The sequence below is a fragment of the Acanthopagrus latus genome, chromosome 14, assembly GCF_904848185.1.
Source record: "Acanthopagrus latus isolate v.2019 chromosome 14, fAcaLat1.1, whole genome shotgun sequence".
NCBI classification, from domain to species: Eukaryota; Metazoa; Chordata; class Actinopteri; order Spariformes; family Sparidae; genus Acanthopagrus; species Acanthopagrus latus.
Genome location: NC_051052.1, coordinates 11339249 through 11365419, shown reverse-complemented (window position 1 = coordinate 11365419; position 26171 = coordinate 11339249). Strand labels below are relative to the sequence as shown.

The 26171-nt window shown below is 42.7% G+C and overlaps 1 protein-coding gene across 26 annotated transcripts in view; it reads right to left on the bottom strand.

The window, feature by feature from the left end:
* grm8a (glutamate receptor, metabotropic 8a) overlaps positions 1 to 26171 on the bottom strand; it is a 453766-nt gene that overhangs the window by 244204 nt on the left and 183391 nt on the right. For all 26 annotated transcript variants that reach the window (XM_037121952.1, XM_037121956.1, XM_037121954.1 and 23 more), the window contains 2 exons: positions 20124 to 20324; positions 776 to 915 (listed from right to left, as the gene is read on the bottom strand). In XM_037121952.1, the coding sequence (XP_036977847.1) occupies positions 776 to 915; positions 20124 to 20324 (341 nt within the window). The remainder of the gene's footprint in view (positions 1 to 775; positions 916 to 20123; positions 20325 to 26171) is intronic.

Below are 26171 nucleotides of genomic sequence, written 5' to 3'. Positions count from 1 at the left end.
TCTCATCTGTCATCTGGCCTTTCTAATGAAGTCCTGGGTGGTTTTGTAACGCAGAGCACTCCAGCACGCTCAAGGAGTTCTGTGTGCATGCATATATGTGTGAGTGAGCAACGGAGGCAAAGACAATGGAATGACAGCTTGCTTGCGCATGAAATCATGTGTTTTTGTTTCCTGGTTCCAGTGTTTACAGACTGTATATATTGTCTGTGTGTGTGTGTGTGTGACCTTGTGTAGGCGCGAGCCATCTTACGTCCCTGCGCAAGACTTTCACAAAAGAAAATAAGAACAAGTGTTGAAAAAAAAAATTCAATTCCAGCTTAGTTTTGCATCCGACAGCTGACTGTGAAGCCATGGCGATGTTGAGCTTTCATTCTGCCGAGGCGTTGGCTCTGTAACGCCTCACCAGCTCCAATAAGCCACTCAAATCAAAATAGGTTTTGGATCATCGTGACGGCATTTTTTCTTTATTACGCAGAAGTGAGCGGCCGGAGCGAGTGGAGACAGAAAAGTGGGTTCAATATGCAGTGAGCTGGAAACACACTAGCAATAATGTTTGTGTTGTTTTTGCACTCTTGTTTAGATTATAATTTCTTTATTGCATTTCCTGAGAGCGCTGTGAGCAGGAAATTAATGGAAGTTATAAAACATGGAGACACTAAGGCTCCATGATCTCCCAAACAAACCAGACGACTTCAGCGTTGGTGTTTTTACGTACTTACTGACTCCCGTGTGTGTGTGTGTGTGTGTGTGTGCGTGTGTGTGTTTAAAATCTCACTCTGAGGTGTAGTTTATTGGTCCAGGAGCCGATGACTCTGTACTCCGCGGTGGACCTGTTGGTGTTCTGGTACTGGAAGATATCGTATCGTCCTGGAGCGTCGCCATTCTCGTTGAAAACCACTGGTGTGTTGGCACTTCCTGAAACGAAAAACAGCAGATGTTTGAGAGGTTGCTTCTTGTGATGCTACTGTATTGACACATAGATGTGTACTCAAATGACTTCTTTCTGCATTGATTGGCACAGGGATGAACACAACACCCACAAAGAAAAAAAGTCTCATGTGGAGCTCCGTTGTCTGATTTTGTTTGAACTTCCAAGCACGTTTTCTTCCTAGAATATTGCCGCTGGCCTGAGCTGAATATTTCCCCCAATACGCCGGGCTGATAAAATGACACTTTGCAAGAAATGGCCAGAATTTGCAGGTAATCCAAAACTTAAGGGGGCAGCATAACCACTGACATCTTGGCACCACTGTATGCTCTTTCTTGTAGCTATTTATGACTGCAGCAACTTTCACTGAGTAGCTGAGTTAGACTTGGAGCAGGTAGCCCTGTTAGCTGACGGTCGATAAGGCTCAGCGCGACGGACCTCAGCCGGCTCCAGCTGAACAAAGCTGGACACCAGACTGGCAATGATCACAGCCTCTGAGACTGACAGATGCCAGTTTGAAGACAAGGGATACAACTCACAGGTGATATATAGCAGCGCTGAAGGTGTATGGTTGTATTTTTCTGATTGAGTTGATTAGACTGAATAACAAACTTGCCACATCCGCCAGCTAAAACTTATTATCTAGACCTGGTTAGCATGCTAATCTCAGTAAGCATCTTTGCAACACAGTACGTAGAAGCTTTACACACAACATCACCACTGTTGATGTTGCTATGCTTTGAACTACATTTTGGCCACATCCTACAATTTGGTCCTTGAATAATATGCATGCAACAATTCTAATATTGACTATGGTTTCTTGTTGTGTACATTTTGAAAAGTGTATTTCTCCATTTGCCAGCAAGCCATCATCGAAAGAGTAGACATATCAAAATATTCTTTCCCATAATGATAGAAACTTGAGGTTCGCTGCAATATGAAGGGAAAAACAAAGCGTAAATAACATGTGAGCATCGGCCATCGTTTACAATGAGTCGAAAGCCTCCGTAATAAAATTCAGCCTGTTAAAGGACACACTGTTGAAATGCTTTTCTGGAGTACAAAGGAACAGCTCGGAAATTCACAGATTCTTTGTTGAAAGAAATACATTTTCCATAACGGCTACTCCAGCTTATGACCACCTGTGAATTCACCACAGTTTAAATGTAGGTGTTGCAAAAGACTGTAAATGCATGATGGAAATACAGAAGTGGTAGAAGTGGAAGAAGTGGAAGTGGATAATCAACATACTCCTAACATAATATTCCCCCCTACCTCTGCAATGAAACCCTACATACACAAATTACATACTTGCGGTACATATACATTTAATGGAGCAATATTGCCTCCGGCGGTGTGCGTTAAGGAGCTGTAAGAGCAAAAGCACTGTCACCTTTAATTTTTAATGGAGGCCGTGTTGGAATGCACCTGCGTGCGTGTGGGCCACAGAGCGCCGTGATTGAATATGCACACGCATGGATACGTTTATGTGCCCTCAAAGGTTTCGTTTTCTCGCCGCCAATAAGGCTTAACGCAAACCTTTTATCCCTCACCCTCTTATGTAGCGGCGCAATCAAATCAAATTGCTGAATCTGGCATAGCATAAAGGAAATCCAATTACAGTGTGCATGTGGAGAAAGGGCTGCATTATGGAAACTCCACCTGTGTAGTATAAGTCACTGATATGGCGGGATGATGCCAAGAAGATATATATATATATATATATATTATAGATATATAGATAGATAGATACCTGTTTAAGGCAAAACAAGAGAGTGAAGATTGGAAATAGAGAATGAAAACAGAGACAAAGGAGAACAAGAAAACATTCGTGCCAGAAACAGAAAACACCAACAGAAATACATATAAAGAAAAAGGTGCTTCAAAAAAAAAAAAAAGAGAGAGAGAAATTGAATTGAAAGACAGACAAAAGGAAGAGAAAGACAGTTAAAAAGAGACGGGTGGATGGCAAAAAAGATTGCACAATAGAAAACTAATCACACAGTCAGAGAGGGAGAAAAGCACGACAAAGGGAAGTAGAGAGGAGGGAGGCTCGGAGACAGGAGCGTAAAGGCTCTCCCACTTTGATCATAAGTCATGAGAGATATACACATAATGAGTAAGAGAGGGAGAATAAGCAAGAATGAGCGCGAGCCGTCTCAGCGAGAGGGATGAAGAAAGACGACTGGAGGAAAAAACTGAATCGATGGGAGAGACGCAAGCCGAGGTCTCAATCTCTCATTGTTACAAGTTATGAATGGGGTCCATTTCTGTGAGCGCTGGTACATGTCCAACTGTAGCTATTGTGCCTCCCACTTTAATTGTCCTCCTCACACACGCTTGCAATTACTAGATACCAAAGGGGAACTTAAAAAAAGACCTGCAGTGAGGTATTTTTGCAACTCGCAGTAGGATATGCTCAATTAGTGTGAATTTCACAGACTTCCTTACATCCCGATCTGAGTTGATTTGCATACAGCATAGCTGGCGTCAGGCATGAGTTCTGCTGGCGTGTGATTAATGTGCCACCACCTCTCTGGCTTAGTTAGTTAGCGCGTTTGCTGTGTAGTAGCACACAGGATGATGTCATGGATGTCTTTACCCCGGTGACTACAGCATATCATAGGGCAACCAGCCGCCCTCTAAATCCTCCCAAAGCTCCCGACCAAGATGAATTCCTTCACTCTCCCTGATCCCTCTAACTCCAGTGCTCTTCCTCAACCTCCCCCTGTCTTCTTGATCTCCATATTTCCATACTTCTCTGTTTTGGGCATTCATGCATGGGGGTGGGCTAAAGTGTTCATGAACGGAGGTCTTTCAGATGTGAGGGGTCATGAGAACTCTCTTTTATTTCAATGTCTAATGGTCTTTTTTTTCTTGATGAGTCGCACACAGCAATTGCAACTAGTGTGCTGATGCCTCGGCAAACAGTCACATTGTTGCTGCTTATTTGGGCGTGAGTGTTGCACTCCCCCCTCTGACGTCTGTGTCGCCCCAAAATTTGAATTAAGTCCAACAGCAAAGTTGTTGTACTGTCATACACAGTATAAATACCAATTGTTTTTCCCCCTCCTCTGGACCTTCCACTTTCTTACGGGCTCCACTGTCGTCACCATCACCTCATCCCTGTGTTCCTAATTACTTCTTTCCTTCCTCTCACCATCATTCCATCTCCCAGCTCTCACTCTATCTGCTTTTGGGCTCTTTACCTCCCACCAAACCCCTCTATCCCTGAGCATATCTGCTCGTCCCTTCGCCTATCAAAACAGGGTGCTGTTTTGAGCACAAAATTTAAGGAAACAGCGAGAGGGATAATCAACATGAACACGGCCAAATAAAAAAGGGAGGCAATTTAGTCATTTACTAAATGTATCCAGAGTGAGAGAGAGTTAACAAGAGCTTGCCTGGATGCCATCTTTTCCCTCAGCACTCTCCTGTTAGCCGATTTTCTTCCAATTGTGCTTTTCCACCAATCATGCCTTTTTAGAGACGGTCAGCAGTGCAGCAACTAAAACAAAAGCCCAGAGCAGAGACACGCTGGCAATGTAGACACTGAAAGCAGCGGTTACCTTGATAAGAAAATGATGATTCAAGCTCATAGTGTTTTGCACCATTTGCTGCTTTTTTTTTTTTCCTGGGTAAGACAGCACACGCTTGCAAGCAGCAGCAATTACCGCAAACACACATACAATAGGCATGACGGGAGTTGGCAGTAACTAGCCACCATGTTGGGAAAACAGGTAGCTGAAAACCCCTCATCAGTTCTGATGGAAAAAGTGCCTGGACCGGCATCGACGGGCCTGATGAATTTCCGTTTCTGTTCGGTTTATCTAACACAACGTATTTGGAAAAAAGGGCTCATGTTCTCAGCTGTGAATGCGTCCAACAGGGGCACGAGGAATAATTAAAAACGCATCTCGTATCACATGAAATAATGATGTGCTCTTCTAGTGTTTGAATTTAAGAACATTTAATTAAAGCTGTTGGAGCGGACAAGACAAAATTCAGTAAGAACCAAAGAATCGTTAAACCCGTGAATGTGTGTAGCTTTTTGGAGGCCTGTATTGTTGAACTATTGGACTTGTAAATGGGCAAATTTTTGTTTTTGTTCCTAACACATTGTACCTCAAAACAGCTTGTTTTGCAAGATTTTTACACATACAAGAGGAGAAATGGCTTCAAAGTACATATTAAACTCATGTTAGCCCTTTGCAAACAGCTAGTTCATGTATCAGGAGCTCTGTCTCTGTTTGCAGGCGCGTAAAAAAGTTGCACAGCAGGTCAGCATCAAAAGCACTCTTTAAGCAGTCAAACGGCCCCTGTCAGTGTTTTAAATATTACTTCTGCTACATTTTACTGGTATAGACTTCAAGGCTGAGCTATTATTAACTTCTTGCATCCTTTTTTATAAACTAGTGGGTAGTTTATAGGTGATGTGGGTAAGAATTGCGGTTTAAACAATGCAAAAATGTGAATTGTCAACAGAATGTGAAGAAAGTTCTGATGCCAAGGCACACACGCGTATGTATCCTGTTGCAGTTGAGTTAGCATGCTAACCAGCTAGTGCCTAGCCACTTTGTACAACCAGCAGTAGTTAATAACACCACCCACCCTGTGCAGGTAGATGCAGCTAATACGACAGCTAGCTGCACGTTCACCTGAGCAACAGCTACAGTTAGCAGCAGTTAGCGGCAATATTTGGAGCTGGTTGGAGCATGTATTTGACAATACAATTCTTACATACTGCACCGTCAATTTACAGTGATGCATCATAGTCTATGAGAGCATCATATGTTTGAAGAGTCGCTGCCGGTGAGACAACGTAACTGAGAACATGTTGGGACTTTATTAGACCTTTAACAGAAGACTGCTGATCGTGCTAAATTCCTAGGCATCCTGTGACGCTAATTCCCCCTCCACCTCATCTGCATTCATTTAGCATAACCTGGAGCAAGATGACACAGGAAGAGCAGCAAAGCCCGGGAGTTAGATGCATTGTGAACGCAATGCAAAGTGACGCTGAGATCTTGAGTTCGACTTTCTTATGTGAGCGAGGTCGGTCGCTCAGGTCGGGCTGCTCGAGCAAGGCGAGGCCGACGCTTCTGGTTGAAGGGGGAGCGTGCGAGGCCTCCTCGCTGCCACAGCAAAGCACCGCGGCATCATGGGAAATGCTTCTCCGCTGACGTGTCCCCGAGCAAGATACCGTTTCCCCCTGCCAGCCAGAGGCACCGCTCTGTAGCTTCCCCGCAGAGTCGGAGGCGTCCCCTTTAGGGCTCAACAACAGAATACCACCAGAAAGCTGCCACTCTCGCAACTTCTCTCAGTGGGGCTGCGTGGGAAGTTCACAGGTCATGACATACAGTAGGATTTGTGCAAAGGAATGAAAGATTTCAAGCAAGAAAGCCAGTGTGAGTCTAAATTGAGCTGAAATGGACTGAAAAAAGGAAAAAGAAAAAGGATAGAGTGCGATATAGAAGAGGCATCGCGAGCAAGACAGCCTCAACCCTCAGTAGGCTTTTCTGCCACAGAGAGGCAGAGAGAGAGGAAACAACAAAAAGAGATGGAGGAAAATGAGTGACAGAGGGAGACAGAAGAAGAAAAAAGTCGAGAGTAAGCAGGTCTGTGGGTTTGCATCAAACCCCATCCATCTGACAGATAGACGCAGGGACTTAAAAGCAAAGAGAAGAGGGAGAAAATGAGGGCGAACAAGGGAGGATGTGCCCGAATATCACACAGCGAGGGAGATGAAAAGCCCCCGAACTTTCTTCGTTTGACAGAAAAAAAAGGGGGGAAAAAGAGACAGAAACAAATGGAGAGGAGATGGAGAGAGCGGCAAAAGAACGTGCAAGAATATCAATTAGCAAAGGCCTTAAAAAAAATCCTCCTCGGGCTGATGGAGATAGGAACGGGCAGATGGAAGAAGGAGAGGGGCCGAGGGAGACGGAGGGTGTTCGAATAGCCTTAAACCTGCCTGTTACTAGAGCTGGAGAGACAAAGGAAAAGTGGAAATTATAAAGAGAGGAAGGACGGGGGAGAGAAAAGAGAGTCAGAGAGTTAGTGAGGGAGAGGCAGGAGGGCTGTTAGGGAAGCCCCTCAGCCTTGCCCAGTTCACTTTGGAAAACGCTAAGAGTGAATAGCAAGTCTTTGTATCAGAGACTAAGTGTTTATGACAGGGAGATGCAAAAAAAAAGAAAAGAAAAACTACACTGCGGCACGCATTAATAAAACATGGGTCCGCGTGCAAGTGCGTTCCCGGCTTTTGCCAACAGCCTCCCATCTGTGTGCTGTGCATCTATAGCACTAATAGGGGAGGAACGACAGGAAAGAGACGCAAACGGACAGTTGAAGGATCCGAGAAAGACAGAAGAAGAGTAAAAATGAAGCCTGGACTCGCCCTAAGATGTGAGAGAGTAACCGAAACCGAGAGGCCGGTTAGCTCATGTCTACGCCGCTTTTTTTTCCTCTTGCCTCCTTTCTGAATTTTCAATCCCATTACTTTGCAGTGTTTTCCGAGCCGGCCTTCACCGCTCACTGCAAAGAAAACCATCCTCGCGGCCAAACCCCTCCCCTCCTTCCACGGCAGCTGTTTCCCCTTCCTCCCCCTCCTCCCGTTCACAGCATCCCCATCCTCCCACTTTTACCTCGCAGCCTCGCTCCATCCTGCCGCTCTCTAGCTTAAAAAAAACTACCCATTTTCTTGCCTCTTTTCCAAAGTGCTCTAACTTCCCCTCCTCGTCCTCCTCCTCCTCCTCCCATCGTCTATCCATCCCTCTCTCTCTCTCTCTCTCTCTCTCTCTCTCTCTCTCTCTCTCTCTGAGCAGGGGAAAAAAACAAAACATACAGGCAAGGAAAAGGACACACTTAGTCCAAGAGAGAAAAAAAGAGCAGATAATAGAACACGCGGAAGGAAACAATGCACGTTTTTTTGAAGAGGATCCAGATCTAAACGGTTCCCACTGTGAGCAAGAATGAAAACATCCGGGCTTAATAGCGTAAGTGAGATTAAGACGGAGAGAGAGGAAGGGCCGGGACAAAAGAAAGATTGTTTGAGAAAAGAAAAGAAAAAGAAAAAGACACACACACGCACACACGGAGTGCAAGACAAGCTTTGTATGACAATCACCAGTAATTACACGAAAAACCCATTTGAGGAGCCTCCATCTGTGTCATGATCTGCATTCACCGCGGAGAAAATGGGCAAGAGAGAGGAGTGAGACAAAAAGCGATTAAAAAAAAAAAAGAAAAGAAAAACAGAGGGAGAGGGGCACTATTAGGCTGATCAAAAGAGACAAAACAGCCTGAACTACAAGGCTGGATGGAAATACAATTCAGAGAGAATGGAAAGGAGGGAGAGGAGGAGTAAACAAAAACGAGAATCGAGGAGTTACATTACAGAAATCTGGGGAAAAGAGGATAAGAGGGGTAAAAGGAGAGCCCCGACGGGATACATGTGACTCCGCTTTCACATATTATCGAACACGTACAGTAAATGCAGTTTAGTGCGAGTCTCAACAGCAACTAAGTAAGTCGATATACCCCAAACCCTTCATCATCCATCCTTGACTGTGTCCTTATTTCCTCATTCCCTTGTCTCCACCTCCGTCCATCCACCCACCCACCACATAACAGACCTACCTTCTTGTGCTCGTACTTTACATGGGTATTTCCATTTTCCGCTACATTATACTTCCACTCCACCACATTTCTGAGGCAAATACTGTACTTTTCACTCCTTTACATTTCTTTCACCACTTTAGTTATGGGTAACTTTGCAGAGTGCATGCTCAACCCAGCAAATGTTGGCTAAGTAGACTCCTGGGAAACCCCAGATGTGGATGTTGAAACTTAATGTATCTTTATATGAAACTTTAATTTTCTGGTTCTCTCTTGTCACGATGCTCTGGTAAGTTTTCACTTCGTCGAGTGGTATGACATGAACTTTAGTCAGCCATTAGTATACATATTAAATACATATAAATACAAGTATGATTTACTTTTATGTGGACTTTTGATGCCAAGTACATTCCATATTGGCCATTTTTCTCAAGGATTGCTCTTATGGGTGACTTTCCCTTTAACCAGCGTAGTATTTGAACACTATATCTTAACTTTTCCTCAAGTATGACGTCGGGCACTTTCTACAACACTGCTCAAAGGTGCGTTTTTAACATTTGACGCACTTGTTCTGAGTCAACAACATTTTAACAGGAAGGCTGATCCATAGCTCTGACCAGTGGTCAAAGGAGAAAACTATTGATAGTCATCCACCCTGCAGTATTATTTCATTTCCTGTAAAAAACAACAACAACAACAACAAAAATCTCTGGTTATTTTGTTATGTACAACACTTTATAATGAAGAAAATGGTGGTTTTTCACCAGTGGTAACTTCAAAGGACTCCTGTGGTACAGCTGAAGCTGTACACGATGAAACCGTGACATAAAGTAGATATCTAAACATACATACAGAGGGACTCTTCACAAACCACACACATTCAGTTAGAAGCTAGAAAAGTACTGAGAGCTGACAGTAACGCAGAGACTTTTGAAAAATGGTCCAACTCCAGTCCATCTCAGGTGCAGCTCGGCTCAACTCTGCATGGGTGATCCCGCGATGGAAACATAAAATCAGCATGAAAACGAAAAATCCCCAAAAGTGTGCTTGTGTTTTCCTGTCTCTGCAGTCGACAGACTCACGTTTTATCTGGTTAAATCTGTTCTCCGTCAAACAACACATTCCTGACAAAAAAAAAGATATGTTGTTTTTCAGACACACTGCAGAGATGCTAGATTTAGTGGTGTCTTAGGATATGCAATAACAAATTATTATTTCTTTCTCTCATTTCCTCAAACTCAATTCAACTCCAATTCAGGTTTGTTTATGTGTCTGTGTGGATCCATGTCTGCCTGTCCACTGTATTCATTTTTGGTGTGCTTTTATGTCGAGCAATTCTATTCTGTTTTCTTATCTCGGAAATTTTTTATTCAGTGAATGATGGCCTTGCAGAAATTGTGGGGAAATTGAGTGTATAACATAGCACTGATAAGATAATGAGAAGAAGAGGGAGAGAACACACTATATGGAGGGAAAGAAATGAGCTGTCAGTCTGGATGTCAGCATACTGATCACGCAGGATATGACTTTCTGCCATCGCAACGCAGCTGTTCAACAACTCGCCACATCGAAATGAAATAAATATACATGCGGAAAATGTGAGAGGCCTCCCGCGCTGCGTTCACTGTGACGGAGCACTTACCAGTGTTTGCAAGGGATACCACCTGTACAAGGTTGGACATTACGCCAATAATCTCCTACTTACTACCTGCTGCTTGTAAGTGAGCAGCAGGTAGTAAGTAGGAGATTATGTGTGAGTCGAAGGGAGTGATGTTCCTGTCTGCGTGACAGACTCACAGGTACGAAAACACTCAAAAAAGCAGCATGACATAACGTAGACAAATACCCACACTGTGATGGGACGTGAGACTTAATATCGTCGAAAACATTCATTATTTTACTATTGTGAAATATATTCAAGTACTAATATGTAATATATATAGAGAATGGTTGCTAAGCTATCTGGGGAGAGCGCTCAGCACGGCATTGTAGGTGGGTGATAGGTAACATCTGTGGCTACCTCCTCTGTTCAAAGACGTCTCTGAACAGAGGAGGTGACCTGAGACATAACAACATAAGTCCAGTAGCCTATGATACAGCACCTAGATTTACAGTGACCTGGATGACTGAGAGCCTTCATCGACACGTATAGGTGAAAGATACGAGGCATAACATGTTAATAAGTGACCTTCAGAAGTGCCTCCGTGCAGAGTTTATGCTAAACTAAGCTATAATCACCTTGATTGACAGACACAAGGCAATGGTTTTACCAATTTTCCCATCCAGTGCTCCACGAAAGAACTGAAAAGCTTATGAGAATAAAATGTCAGAATATCTGTCAAAATAGCCGGTTAACATTTCAAACACATTCATCTGGCCCACACACACAGTGTGCAATCATGGCACTTGTGTGGTCCAACCCTGAGCCACAGGCGGGCTGTAGCATGGCCACATGTCAGGGCCATATGGGCCAGGTGATCTGAAATGTTGACAGGCTTTATTTTGTTATCTGGGACTCAGACCACTTGCTTTTTACTGAATAGTAAACATATTCTACTGAGGATTTTCCGTGTACTGTTATGTATGTGACATATTTCAGAGCTGTAACCAGAAGGCATTTGTTTGAAAAATGACTAAAAACCATTGAACGATAACCACAATAGTCAAAGCGCTGTCAAACGACTAATCGTTTCAGATATACGGCAGCGTTTCACAAAATGACAAACTATTTAAATCAGGGGTCTCAAACTCAATTTACCTGGGGGCCGCTGGAGGCAGAGTCTGGGTGAGGCCGGGCCGCAACAGGTATTCCACAAAAAAAAGCTTTGTTAAAAAAAAAAAAAAATCCAATATTCTCAAACGTCATTATTAACACTATGGAGTAAAATGTTTTCATGAACAAATCTTTTTCCGCAAATGATTGAGTACATTCCATTCACCCAAAAGATGTTTTCGAATGATTTGTCCGTGAACGTCACATCATTGCAGAGCAAGTGTGGAGTGCATGAAGCCGGGACAGTGGGACGCCATTATTTATTTATTATACACACACCATGAGATGCAGCCATGGAGGCTTTATCGACTGGCTATTATTTTCTATAACAACTCAATTTTGAAAAGATAATTTAATTTAGTTTTCCAAAATGCGCCATATAATAACGTTAACGTACAATGATTTACGCACAGAAAGTGAACTTCGGACTTCACTCTTGTTTCACTACTTATTTTTCTCTTTGCTTGTCTCCTCCACCATCTTTCTCTTGAGCTGGATATTTCTCCCATAAAGTTTCTCAAGAGTCTGTTTCTCTCAATCCACGTCTTTCTTTCTAAAGTCGTGCTCTGTACAATATAAAAATCTGCCTTCTCATTGTTTTCTGAGAGTTTCTTGCTTCAAGGTCATCTTGTCCCGGTGAAGCTTGATAATTTCCTGTCAGCACCACTTCTCTGTCTCTCCTCTATCTCTTCTTGTTCTTCTGAATATCATTTTATTCAGGTGGGCACGTATCGCACGACTCCATTCTTTTGTTTTTTTTTACTCCTGCTTTGCCATGGCTTTCCTTGCCAAATGGTGAAAATGTCTACTACATGACTCTCGTTCATCTTTCTTTCATCTCTCACACACCTTCTCTTGTTGTCTTTCGCTTTATCTCTCCTGCCAACTACGCTTTCGCCTTTTCCCCGGCCAGCTGTCCATCTTTCCTCCCCATCAACACCGCCTGATTCCCTCTCCCTCCCTACCTGCACCCTCGATCTCCTCTCCATATGTTCTCCCAGCAAGGTTATTACGCCCAGGCATAGACTCTCCACTCCCATAACCCCACCTTTTGTCTCCTTCACTCCCTTCTCCTCTCTCCAAGATCATTAATGCCTGGTCAGGTTCATCATCTTCAGGTGACTCACTCCTCCGGTGGTCTACCTCCCCTCTCTGAGGTCATTATGAGAGCTTGAGCTTCATCATCTCCCAGCTGGTAAGTCCTTCCGAATCCCACACTCTTCTCGCATCACCGCAGTCCCTCCCTCCCTCCCTCCCTCTCTTTTCGCCTGAGGTTGTTACAGCCAGGTATAGAGTTCATCATCTCAAAGTCAAGCTGCTCTAATTAGTGCACGTCAGCTCCCATGATGATGTCCATCTTGTCTCCCGGCAGGAGATATATAACCTGGCAGTGATAAGATCGCAATTAAGAGTTTTCACGCATGGCACACACACACAAACAAACACACATTTGTACAGAAGATAAAAGTAGGCGGCTGTCATTTGTTGGCGTGCCAAAAAACACATCCTTGGTTGATCCATGTGGTCTTTCTCTCACTGTATTAAAGACTTACATTTAAGGATAATTGAACTTTAGGCTGCAGTGTAAATAAGGTTGTCTCCAGGGGTTATGTTGGAATATATTATGTCTGGAGGGAGTGCAAAATGCATATTATAGGTATAGTTTAATATCTATCCATCAAATATCCAAAACTGCCTGTCCTCTGTAGGGTCACAGGGGGGAGGGGCATTGACAGGTCGCCAGTTCTTCACAGGGTTGATATAATCTACATCTACATGGGAAATAGACCCTTTTTTCCTGGCAGACATTTTGACTCGTCAGAACAGAAGAAGGCGCAGGAATTTGCGGTGTTAATGACGGCAATGACATTCCATTCAGGTGAGCCGGTTCCGGGGCTCCGGCATTGTGCATGTTCACTCACCGACACGGCTCACCGGGACGTTTAATAGAGAGCAGCCATTGTTAGGGCTATTGATCACACCTGCGCTTCTCCTGCTTTGACGGGTCGAAAAATATCTGCCATCAGAGTGTTCCATTCAGAGCGACCAGTCGACCCGACCTTGATGCCTTTGGACTGTGGGAGGAAGACGGAACATCTGGAGGGAAGCCTGCACAGAAAAGATCAAACCTTGAACCCCTCTTCCATCCAAACTGCTGAGCCACAATTGATCATTGAGGTATTTGAGGATATGGGCGAGTTTGCGAACAACTTGATATATTGTTGTTATATTATTATGTATCATTTATATTAAAAGAAAAAATAATGCTTTAACTGAATAATTCTAGCTTCAAACAGTGTTCTGGGGACCGTACGTTCCACTGGGGACAGCTTGTTTATTCAGTTATGGGAAAAATAATGATTTCTCAGTTTGTATTATTACCTCATTAATACTGTAAATATTAAAATCCTGTATTTGAATTTCTACATTTCTACGCTACAAAGTTTACGAGTTAGACTTGAATGCAGCTTCAAGTGCCATCAGGTGCCCACATGCTTCACCGTACAAAGTGATGTAGATTCTTCAGTCACCTCTCCCTGCAGACTCTCAGCATAATTATTTCATCACATGGATGTAGGGGAAAGCCTTCACAGATCTACTTTTTTTCATCTTTTTTCAACTGAGCCCCAGACAACCCAGGCTTAATTTATTCACGGTTATGTCTGTCCAAGACAACTGCTCTGAGGGTTCCAAATGCAGTAGCAAAAACACAAACAAAAAAACAAAACTGATTTCAGAACAGAATTCACTCACCATATGAACCTCGACAACATAAAACCCGATGGCTCCATATGCATTTTTCCTTACCAACCATACTGAGACACCGGCACTGATATTTTATATGAGCCATACCTGCACATGTGACAGTCATCAAGCAATCATCCTCCACCACTGCATACCAAACAATCAAGACATGGACAGGGACAGGATACAGCCAAAATCACTTCAGAAGTGAAAAGAAACCACATTTCATACCACATGTAAAGTTTCAAACTTCCAAAAATCATATTCATTCTTCATTTTGAGTAGATACATCATTATAAATACCTTCATCTCCATCCAGAAGAGGTTACACAAACACAACAACATATTCATATACCACAATATGAAACAACGGATATCCAAGGTTGTGTAACCTGCTGTTAAATTTCCAGTACGAAATATGTGTTGGGTTTCACATATTTCTCAATATGAATTTGATAGAGATTCGACGGGAAAAAAAATAAGCAAGGCCAAAGACACACACTGTAGCCTTCAGTCAGTGAGTCAACGCTTCTACAAAAGTACGAATGACAGGACAGAGAACGAAGCACAAGTTTGACATAAAGTTTCATGGAGACAATAGAGAGAGCCAGGAAGAAAAGAGAGGCGACAACTGAAGGACAGAGACGTGACGGAGAGAGAAAGAAACTAGAAGAGGTTCGCACGGCAACAGCAGAGGAAAAGAAAGACTCATGGCGCAAGAAACATTAGCAACAGCTGCGTTTGAAAAGAAAGCCACTCTGAGATGTACTTACAGCCGACAAAGCCAGCAGAATGTGAATAGGCCAAATTAATCTGTGTGGGCGACCACATTGTGTGTGTGTGTGTGTGTGTGTGCAGCGTGTGTTGTTTCTGCAAGAACAAAAATCTGAATCCATTATACCGCATACAGGCAGACAACAGAGTTATTATTCCGGACAAAAAGTGAAAAAAGAGGAAAAGTACCTTCGAGTGAACAAACTCTATTCTAATCAACAAGAGCAACAAACGCACAAATCAAATTGCTTTGTTCACAGGTGTGTTGTTTATTATTTCAGTTTGACTTGCAGAACTTTGCAGTTTAGTTGCAGGGTTTCATTTGATTTCCTTTTTGTTTTCTCATTTTCTAGACTTTTTGCGAGTTTGTGCTACTAAAAAACAATTTGAGATTAGTTTTTCACGAAGTTTAGGACAACTTTAACAACTATAACATTTTGGGGGCATTTTGATTTTATGGGTTAAGATGCCCCAGTATACGCTTTAAAGGTGGGCGTTAAAGGTGCAACATGTAAGATTTGGCCACCTGTCATACATATACACTCCAAACAATAGAAGTACTTGCTTACGGCCGCCAACTTTAGCTGACGTTGGCTAGTAGGTTCAGTTAACTGAGCAGCTGGAGGACGTATTTCCAGGCTGCATTGATTAGACTGTCACCCTCTGGTACAACGTGGATAGGGACTAGTTGGTTAATTTGCTAACTTGTCTGCTACAAAGTTCAAAGCCATCTTCCGAATAACATCAGCTCTGTTATTTCTTTGCATTATGTTGACAATTTTTGGTAAATTTTTTTTGACTGTTTTAAGCTGGAAATTCTCACATATTACACCTTTAATAAAGCAGCCATGACTCAGAAGTCAGAGCCTCAGATCCTTTCATGTACCCTGATTGCTCTGCCCACTGCGGCATAATGTCACCATCCTTTGACTGAAGCTCTTTCTCTCTTTAATAACAACACTAGATAGATAGGGGCAGCTCATAGTCCCACACAGGCATGATTCCACTGAAGGACTTATCAAGATGATACTTACGTGACGATGCACACATTTAATAAGTAGAAGAAAGCAGCTGTAAGCCTTGGAAGAATTTTCCTTCTGCTCGAAGTCTGGGTTTACTCATAATGGCCTTTGTTGTTTGTGTGCATTAGCTTCTGCTTTCTTTTTTCCGTGGATGAATGTGTGTGTTTGCCTGATAAGCCAATAAATTCACCGACAAATAAAAGCTGGACGGCACGATGTCGCTCCAGGGTTTGTTTCCTTATTGTTTGGCCTACTTACTCTGCAATGCACCAGCCCCTGTTTGTCTGTGTGCCTCCCTGTGCAGCGTTTCTGGAGTTCAATTCAAATAGGTGAGTCTGAGGTAAGGTATCATTTTGGAAATTTACCACAAAAGATAGATATTTTCCTCTTCTGCAATGCACACGCTTTCTGTCCAATTTTCTAGCTACAAAATGCACGCATTGTACTGACGTCACAGAGAACCTGTCGTGAGCGTCACACATTGCCACCCTGGCAAAAGGAGAAAAAGGCTTTAGTGGAACATCCTCATCAACTTTTTCATAGTTGCATTGGAAAGCACTCTGACTGTAAACATCAAACTGGGAGGCCATAGGAGAGCAAAAGACAACACCCACCCAAGCCTGAGGTATGTTCACTCGCTGCCATCTGACAAAAGATACAGAAGTATCCACTGCTATGTCCACCAAACTATGGAGCAAGTTTGCTATAAATGCTACTTTATAGTCTGTGTCGTATAAAGACAATAAAAATTAACCTTAAACCTTAAGAGGCCGCCCTATTCACGAAGGATCATATTTCCATGACCAATACATTAAGTCATGGGAATACCAGTCTTGTTGGAGGAAATGTCCTCCTGGAAATCCAACAGTTGAACACATCCTAATTAGTTTGTCGTCTCTTTCCATGTCCCCTCACCTTCCTTTCCTTTTAACATTCTGCGTCCTTGCCCGTCTCTTTTGCCTGTTACGCTTCTCTTTTTTTAAGTTGAATTGTCAAGGTGCAGCTCCAACAGGAGAACAACCGCTGCCCGAACAACTTTAAATCATCCCCTCCCTTTAGCTGTCCTGTTCTCTTATGCAGCCGCTACAAAGGTGAATTGGTATGGATCCAGAGAGAGCAGAGAGAAAAAGAAAGAATCCATACTCCAGCCACTTTAACTCATTCCCTCCTTTTAAGAGTCACAAACACAGGGAGTGATACAGAGCTGCCTCCATGTTCCCCCATCTTCTTCACGCGTTATCTATGTCATGTCGACCCCAAACAGATCGATGGCAAAACTACTTTTAATTGGAAAACAAAAATATACCCAACCATTTTCACATTAAGACACATAAAGCAGCCGACTTGAAAGCTTTGAATCTTGCAGGCGTCCGTCGATGTAAACAACCCAGATAAGAGTAAATACAACAAAAAGTCACCCAACAAACCCCATCACTCTTCGTCTGCCCCTCAGACAAATACAGCATTTTAAACATTTAAGGACAAGGAAATGGGCTGAATAAGTACTTTAAGGTTTTGTAGAAACTTTGAAAGATAGATAGATATCCCCCTTTTTACAATTTCCTGTAAATCTTTGAGGCAAAGCTCTGGAGTGAAAAATGAAAATGATGAAGGTATTAAAACCCCCCCACTGTTTTTCTGTTGCAAGCAAATGAACTCACAACAGAAGCCGAACTAGTTTTTGGGAGCTGGAAGAACAATATTTCATGGGAAGCAACGGTAATGTGGACAGTAACGACTCCAGAAATCGAAGAGAAGCCAAATGACTATGGGAAAAGACCCAGGAGGGACCCATCTGTGAACAGAAGATTCAGAAATAGTTCCACTATTCTGTATAGATGTTAGGATTTCCCAGATTTACTTAACAACAGTGTTTGTATGACCAACTATCAGTGTATCAAAAACAATTTTCAGTAAGACATGAGTCAAAGAAACATGGGAAATATTTTTTTTACCTCATTGTACCTTTCTATCTTTTGTAACAAGGACCAATACTGGCAATTCTCCATGTTTTAGAAGACTGGATCCACTTTATCTGAACAGTCTGCCACTGTGATCCAGTCATGTCTCCGACTCATACATTCTTCGGCTATTCTCAGGAAATACTAAAAGGGAAGCCGCGAATGGGGAGTGAACAATCATTTATTCATACCTTAGTTATTTTGAGACTTTCAAGTCTTTGATCAGTAAATTATACATCTGTTGGCATTGGAAATTTGGGGATATGTGCTGCAAACAGATGGGTTGGCTACCGCTGACATTTTAACTGATACAGTACCAATACCATTACCCAGATTTTGGTACTGGTACCCAATGTACTTTTGTTTCAGTACTTCAGTACCCCCTCTGTAGTAACAAAAGTGTAACATCAGTTGTTAAATATAAGATGCCAAACTGGGTGTAACATTGGCTTTTCTTTGAAAGAGGAAGCCGTTCAAAGACCTTGAACTGGCACTTTACCCAACCTGGACAGCAGGACTGAAATGTAGAAACTGATGGAATATCAGCACAGTCTTCTACTATATGTATGTAAAAGTATTTGACACTCTTGGACAGAGTAAAAAAATCTGACATTATGCTTTGGTCTACTAAAAAGTATGTTGGTAAGGAAATTCAGACTGGGCAGTAGCTCAGTTTTGGCTAGCATGATTAAAAACAAAAATATAATGTCAATCTAGAGAGTGAAGGACAGCGGAGCCCTGTTATCTCCAGCAACAACTTCTCCAACCAGCTGGTTAGTTACCTGAAAATGTCAATGAAGCTGTCGATGCATCACGTTGCAATGTTTCGCTGTTCATAAAGCGGTTTCACTCTCCAGTATGGAGCCCAGTGCTGGCTGCAGGCACGGCAACATCATCATCTGCTCTATGAGGTACCCGAATTAGGCACCATGCGTTTCATTGTGAATTGGTACTCAGTAGCACCGATGTAATTCAGTTAGTACCTTTAAATGTATCCCTAGATAATAAAAAAGAAAAGCAGGGACTGCAAAAAAAACAAAAAAACAAATCAGGTCATTACTGAAGGTGACGCTGAAGGTGATGCTTTCATCTGGAACTTTCTGTTGATCCCTCTGAAGGTGTCCTGGTCATAAAAAGACATTTCAAATGGAAAAGGCCTGTTTGATAACTTCGACATCAAACTGTTATTCCCATATCATTTATTTATTATTTTTTCTTAGCTCTATCTAATCTATTTTTTTTTTATGTTCTGCCACGGAGGATGGTCGCAGCACATTTCTGTGTTGGCCAACTTTCAGTAAGTGAGAAGAGTTCAGTGATTCATCGAGGTATAAAGTTTGCGACCTTGTGGTTATGGGATGATATCTCTGCCCTCTAGGCCAGCAACAAGAGAGAAACACACCAAAGCACGAACCCGCTGTTGCAGCATGAAAGAGCAATCAGAGGCCGCCCGCGAATTGGTTTCTGACACTCCAAGGGATTACAGACAGAGATAGCAACAACACGGACACACCTTGCGCACAAATTCACGCACTCACGCCATTTCAATCTTACCTCCAAAACTTAAATCAGACAAGTATTTCTCTAATCCTCACAGTATCCCCCTCTCTAGCCCACATGCTCTCCACACGATATTTGACAGAGCGGCACAGGAAATGAAAAAAGGCAGACGGCAAAGCAGGTAGAGTCGCTGCGGAGGGGAGGGGGGGGGATTAATGAGAGAATATTCAAACGAGGTGTCTGATATTATTTAGGAGGAAATGAGTAAATGTTTGTCACCCACTTAAATTTGTCACCGGCGGAGGAAGTCGTGCAGAGTGCGGAAATGAAAGATTGAGCACCGCAGGATCGAAACTGATACGGGACCGAATCTGCATAGAGCGGACTGTATGCAGATAGTGTGTTTGGAGAAAAGCATCGAGCTTAAGTAGCTAATAAAGCTGAACACGCTACATGCAACACACACATTTTTTTCTTCTATGATAAGGATGAGACAAATTAGACGAGGAGCTGGGCTTAGCATTGTTAAAGTGTGAGCTGTATTAGTCGAGTCAGGGCGGATAAACGCTGTGGGATTACCGCACAGCGTCTAAGCATTCAAAGGCTCTGCTTTTTCTTATAAAAAGAGCCTAATTGTTCACCATGCTTCTTCTTTACATTAGTCTGGAACAACTGATCTCTGCTGCAAGACACTGGAAAGAAGGGGGGAAAAAAAAAATCTAGCTGTATTTTGCTGATACATTAGCTGTGTGTGATATAAACTGTCAGTATCTATTCACCACACATTCGCCTTTTCTATGACTCACCATTGAAGTTGACGGCGCGGATGTGGCTGAGCAGCTCTTTGCCGTCGATGTTGGCCATGCGCGGGCAGAGGCCCGGGTACCCGTAGCAGAGCTCCCGGTGCATGCGGTGCAGGGCGTGGGCCATGGCGTACACGGCGTCCATCACGAACTGAACCTTGCCCTCTTGCTCGTAGCTGGAGTCCCGACCAACTTTTTCTAAACCTGAGAGAAGGTGGAAAAAGGGAAAGTAGTTAGAGGGGAAATGAACGACATTAAAAAAAAAAAAAGAAAAGACACCTCAGATCGCCTCTGTTGGAGCAATTTGGAATTGAAGTCTTGATAAGGATATGTGCGGCAGGCTTAATGCAAAAGATCCAGGGTTAGAGTCTGAAAATCTCTTATTTCATTTAGAATTTTTGGTATTCCAGACGCTTTTTCAACCAACATTCAGAGAAGCAAAATCCTACCTTTCTCGGAATTTGTCTACAGAAGCGTCCGAACCGAACAATATCCTACATTCAAAACCCTAAATTTGGATGGCATGGCCTTGACCTGAATTCATAATAGCTGCCAAGAATGGCATCCCCACCGTTGTTCGATCTGTATGTCAGAAGCAGTGAGGACAAACACTTAAAATGGATGTTATCCTGTTATCTTTAAACTCTGTGGGTCGTGTGTTAATAGACATACAATATAGCTTGTCCTCTGTGAAACGATTGATGCCTCTGATTCACTGGACCTAAAAACTGAACACCTATCTTTTCCTCTCCATTACAGCAAGCTTGCCAGCCAGTGACAGGTGAAATGAAACAGCCGTCAAGGATACAGGCATGCCAGGACAAGCGCTGACTGAAGGATCCAGTTTTAAGTTCTAGTTAAGAGAGCCATGTTTAAGAATTGCCTAGTCGGAATAATTTGACTCCCCTTGAGACTTAAGACAGAACAAGCAGCCAGGAAATGTTCCGCAATGAGGCCCCAAATATAAGGAGCAATGGCAGAAAAATAAAATGTGTGTAATAGAGACGAAGGCTACATAAGATGACAGAGACCCAAGCAGAAGGCAATATGTAGACCTTGGCTGAGGAAGAGGAGAAAAAAAAAAAGAGAGATGAAAGGAAGCCACCAGGTAAATATTAAATCTAAAAATTGGGGTGGAAGAGAGGGAGAAAGAGGGATGACACACAGAAAAAGAACTTGTGCGAGACATGTTGACCGTCAGACAGGTAGCGGAGCACCCAGGGCACTCGGCCTGACAATGACAAATAAGTCCTCTCAGCCCATTCTCGCCCTGGTAGCGAAGTTACAGAGAGAAGAACAACATGCTCCTTTTTTTACATCTTCGGAACCACTGATAATGGCATTTCCTTGTCTCGGGGAAAGGCAAGAAAGCGTTTCAGAGAAGACAAAATAAACTCCTCTGTCCTCTTTCTGAACCTCGTCACCGGGGCCTCATGTTGAGGTCTTCTCTACAGTCATACGTTTGACCAAAGCGACTCATATTTTGTTAGTTGTTCAAGTACTTAGATGTGCTCCAGCGCGCTCCTCTTGTGTTTCCGTCCTTCCTTTAAAGTTATGTGGCTTATCTCATGACTGCAGCCTAATTAATAACTGCAGAGTTGTGTTTAAGCTCATCAATTGGCGATGAAACAAATGCATATTTACTGCCGGCCTTCGTGCTCCGAGCACACGTATGCACGCGCTCACACAAGCCGACATACTTCTCTAACACGTACGGCACACGCAGACACAAAGACGCGCACACACACACACAAATTTCAAATAACATCCTTGTTGCAATTCATTGGGAGGGTTTTATGTAACGGCTCATTAGCATAATGAGCTAATGCAAGAGAGAGCAGAGGGGAAATAAGAAGCCCTTGGTGTGTTATGAAGGAAATCAGTAATTGATGATGACGGTCTTTTGCTCTGTTTTTCACCAAAAGTTCAAGGAGTTGGGACGACTATAGGAAATACAAACACTGTAAATTCATCATCTTTCTTTTTATCTCCCCGTCCTTCCGTAACTCTCGTCGCTCTCTGACATACTTTTTTGCTGTTGCCCCTCTGTGTTCTCTCCCCATCTCGTATATCTGCCTCATTTTCTGTCTCTCCTCCTCCCTCTTGCCTCCCGTATTCCCCCATTCGCTCGCCCCGCTTCCCACCACCACCGCCTGTCTCTCGGCTTTATTCACCCATTTCTTACAAGTGGCAAGTCACCTTCAGGCAAGGCAAACCGAATCAAAACCCTGTCTGGGCTTGAGTTGAATTAACAAGACCAGAGGCCCCTCAATCAATATGAGAATCCATAAGGAATTAATGGGGTCCTGAGAATGAAATCCAATCCACAGTTATAGCAGGCTGTCGGGTGTTTTGTATGCATGTCTGTATTTATGTGTGTGTTGTCGGTGGTGGTGGTGTGTGCACTAGTGTGTGTGTGGGCCACAGCAGGAAGTTAGCTGGCATCGTCTCGGTGCCACATGGTCCATCCAAGTAGCTGTTCACTATGCTGGAGAAATAATGGAGCTCATCTCCTCTCAATCCCTGGATAACAGAGCCGTACAGTACCTTCAAGTGTGTGTGCACGAAGAGAGTAAAGGCACAGAGACAATTAATGTGTGTGTGTGTGTGTGTGTGTGTGTGTGTGTGTGTGTGTGTGTGTGTGTGTGTGTGTGTGTGTGTGACGCAGGAGGAAAGTAGTGCTCCCTCTCCCCCTAAATGGTGAACTTGTATTCAGCCTCACACACTCACATTACCATCTCTGGTTGTCAGATGCAACATCCTGTAAACTGGTATCTTGTTTTTCCTCTGTCTCTTGTGCTTTGCTCCTGCTCCAGGGGGTAGCACAGCACTTTCTACTGCTGCCCTGTTTTCTCATTCCTGTTTTTGCACATTCTCGCCTAATATGGTGGCCAGTAAAGCCTCAGTCCCTTGGGTCGTGAAGACTGTGGCAAAAGTTTGATAAAAATGCACCTCATGCTGGTCTGTGGATCACAACCTTTAAATTTGACATTTCATTAGTAAAAAAAAAAAAAAAAAAAAAAAAAAAAAAAAACAGCTGCACAAATGACAGTAACCTTTATTTATCCAGAGGAGGCATGCACCTACAGCCAACAACCTGCTCTGTATTTGTAATAGCACACATTCACACCTCAGTGGCTGCTGAGAGAGGGAGCGCTTTTCTCATTAGCTTCTGGAATTCTGGCCACGAGCCCGGTTTCACACGCTCACGGCCAAATCTATATTTAATTGTCTTTATTTCCTACCAGTAGAATGAACAGTGTGTATGGTGTAAAAGTACCTGGTTTTTTTTCAGTTTTTGATTCAGTTTTTGAATGTACTGTGCTGCTGCCCCCCAAAAATGTAATGGTGTCAGGCTATTACGCTGTGTCAAACAATACTACTGTGGCCTAAAAGTTTTTTAAGGGGTTTAAAAGTCTTGCTGTGCCCTGAGGTTACTCTGGCAACAGCCTCAGTAATGTGATTGATGCTACTTAGCCCCAGATAAAAACCCTTTGGGCAGCAGGGCGATGGGAATACTATATTGGACCAACTGCTGCGTGTCGTGGAAAGAAAAAAAAAAAAACAATAGAGAAGTGCAGCAAGGTGAAGCTAATGTAGCTAACTGACTGGCTAACTGCCTTGATGGAATCCAATTTGTGGTCAATTGACTGCTCTTGTCACAGATCTCGGTTGAACCACCCGTCCGATACAAAGAATGCAGATTTAACATTTAACAAAGAGTTTATGGAAGTTGACACTCGGGTGAGTTTAAAGCTCTTAAATCTATGCACAGCAGCAGTTTAAATGGTACAAATCTACCATTTAAGTTGTAGGCTGAAATAATTGAATTGTTCTCTGCAGGGATTAAAGTATTTAAACATTTGTGCTTGTCTCTTATCCTTCTTAGTGCGGATTGACTTCTCTGAACGCAGGATAATGGAGAAATGTGATGTCCTCTTTGAACTTAGACTGCTGAATGACCTTCAGTCTCAATTACATGTTCTGAAATTGGAGATTGAAATGTGTGCCTCCTAATGCATAGAGGATTGATCTAATATGGTTTAATCTAGTTTTGTAGCTAACTAAACAATCTGAATGTCATTCACAGAGAAAACAAAAATAGTCCTATATCTGGCAATAAGATGCTTGACACGTTGGTTGCAGCAGCGTCACAAGAGTTGTGGGGTTTAATCCCTCAGTGGTGTTCTTTCAAGTTTAAATTTGCATTTATTGATTGATTTCTTGTTCTGTTTGTATCATGTATTCCTGTATTTAAAGATACCTTGAAAGAAACCTAAAGATCTTCTCACCATTTCCATGGCAAACTTGGTATTGAATGCCATTTGCCATTTATGTGATGGAGATAGAAAGGCATGGAGACTCACAATTCATTCACAACTTTGAACTATCGAATACAAAAAGGAAGCTGCTTCCTTACCTTACCACCAGTGGTGCTTCCCAGGCTAACATTAGCAACCCCTGCCAGTCTGCATCAATATTAGAGGAGCGGTACCAAGTGCAGCAACTTCATTGCTGGACTCCAGTTAAGTTTTGGGTTTTATATACCAGCAAAGAGGGGAATGGAACATTGAAATACGTCTTTGTTGCGGTATGGAGGGGTAGGAATAAGTGGTAGGGGCAAGGGGGCAATGTTACCAAGTCGATGTTAAATATGCCACGCATTAAATAGTATGACATATGAAATTTGAGTGTTTACTTTTTGCACTAATGTTGGTGGAAACATTTGTGTTCGGATTTGAACGCCCTCGGTGTGTTCAGACAATTAAAAGTGAAATCTGTAATGATACATTTTACACCTTTTGCGCTGTAACAGTTGTTTTGCCAAGAGTTAGATTACCTTTGGGAGTCTTTACCTCCAGATATGAAAGCTCACACAGGGAAGCCGACTGAATATACATCCTTATGGCCATATGGCTTATTGTCACAACACAGCACATAGCCTACACACAGATTAGTCCAACCTATGCGCACCCTCCTCATCTACACTGGCTGATTATGTGCATCATCTGCCGCATTGCTCCCAGTGCATCACAGCACAGTGCAGAATGTAGTTAAAGGATGCAATCTCAAAAAACTAGTTCGATGATAATACAGCACGCTGACACATCTCTATACAGGCTGAATAATCAACAGGCTGCCTTAATATCCTAACATAATTACGAACCTAATTATTCTGATAGTCAGTAAATAGAGCTAAACAGGAAATAAATGAGTGTAAATGTACTGTCAGCACTGAAGTGGTACTCTACCAAAAATCCATCTTTTTAGCATCAAACACATGTCAAGGCTGCAGAGGCAGCTGCTAAAGGTCTGTAGCTCTATCCTTATAGACAAACTCCAGAAATGTTACACGTTAAAGGACATTTACAGGTCTCGGCGAGTGCTACTGCATATATGTGAAAAAAAGCAGTGTAGACAGTGGGCCACCTGTTAAATCCCAGTAGCGCAGTAGTAATTCCGCAGACCTATAAACACACTTCAATGTGTAAAAGTGGTGGGGTTGCCTTCTAATGTGAAGCAGAGTGAAGAAAAAAAAAAATATTCAAACATACATAAAAAAGTTTAGAACTACTCCTGCAGCAAGATCCATTTTCCATTTTCATCAACATCATAAACCTCTGACCTCTCAGATATCACAGGTCACAACTTCCTCATTTTATCCCGTTAGACATTCACAAACAAAATCTCATTGTAACTATGGTACGAATCCCTAAATTATAGCCATTAATGTTTTGTGAGGTCATAGTGACATTGACCTCTGACGTCTGTTCCGTTCCTCCTTGAGTTACAGTGATCCTGTGTACCAAATCTGAAGAAATGTCCTCAATGTGTTTCTGAAAGTTCGAGAATGGGGGAAAAGCACTGAATGGATGACAGAAAAGTTGATGACTCCGCAAGCCTTACTTTCATTTGACTGTGACTGAGTACATACAATACATTTAGGTTTTCTGTGCACGTTTACTAAGAAATATTGCATACTCCATTTCTCCTTAAGTTACCTATTGTAATAGCCTGCAATATTTCTATTTTCTGGTGTAACCGCTGCTG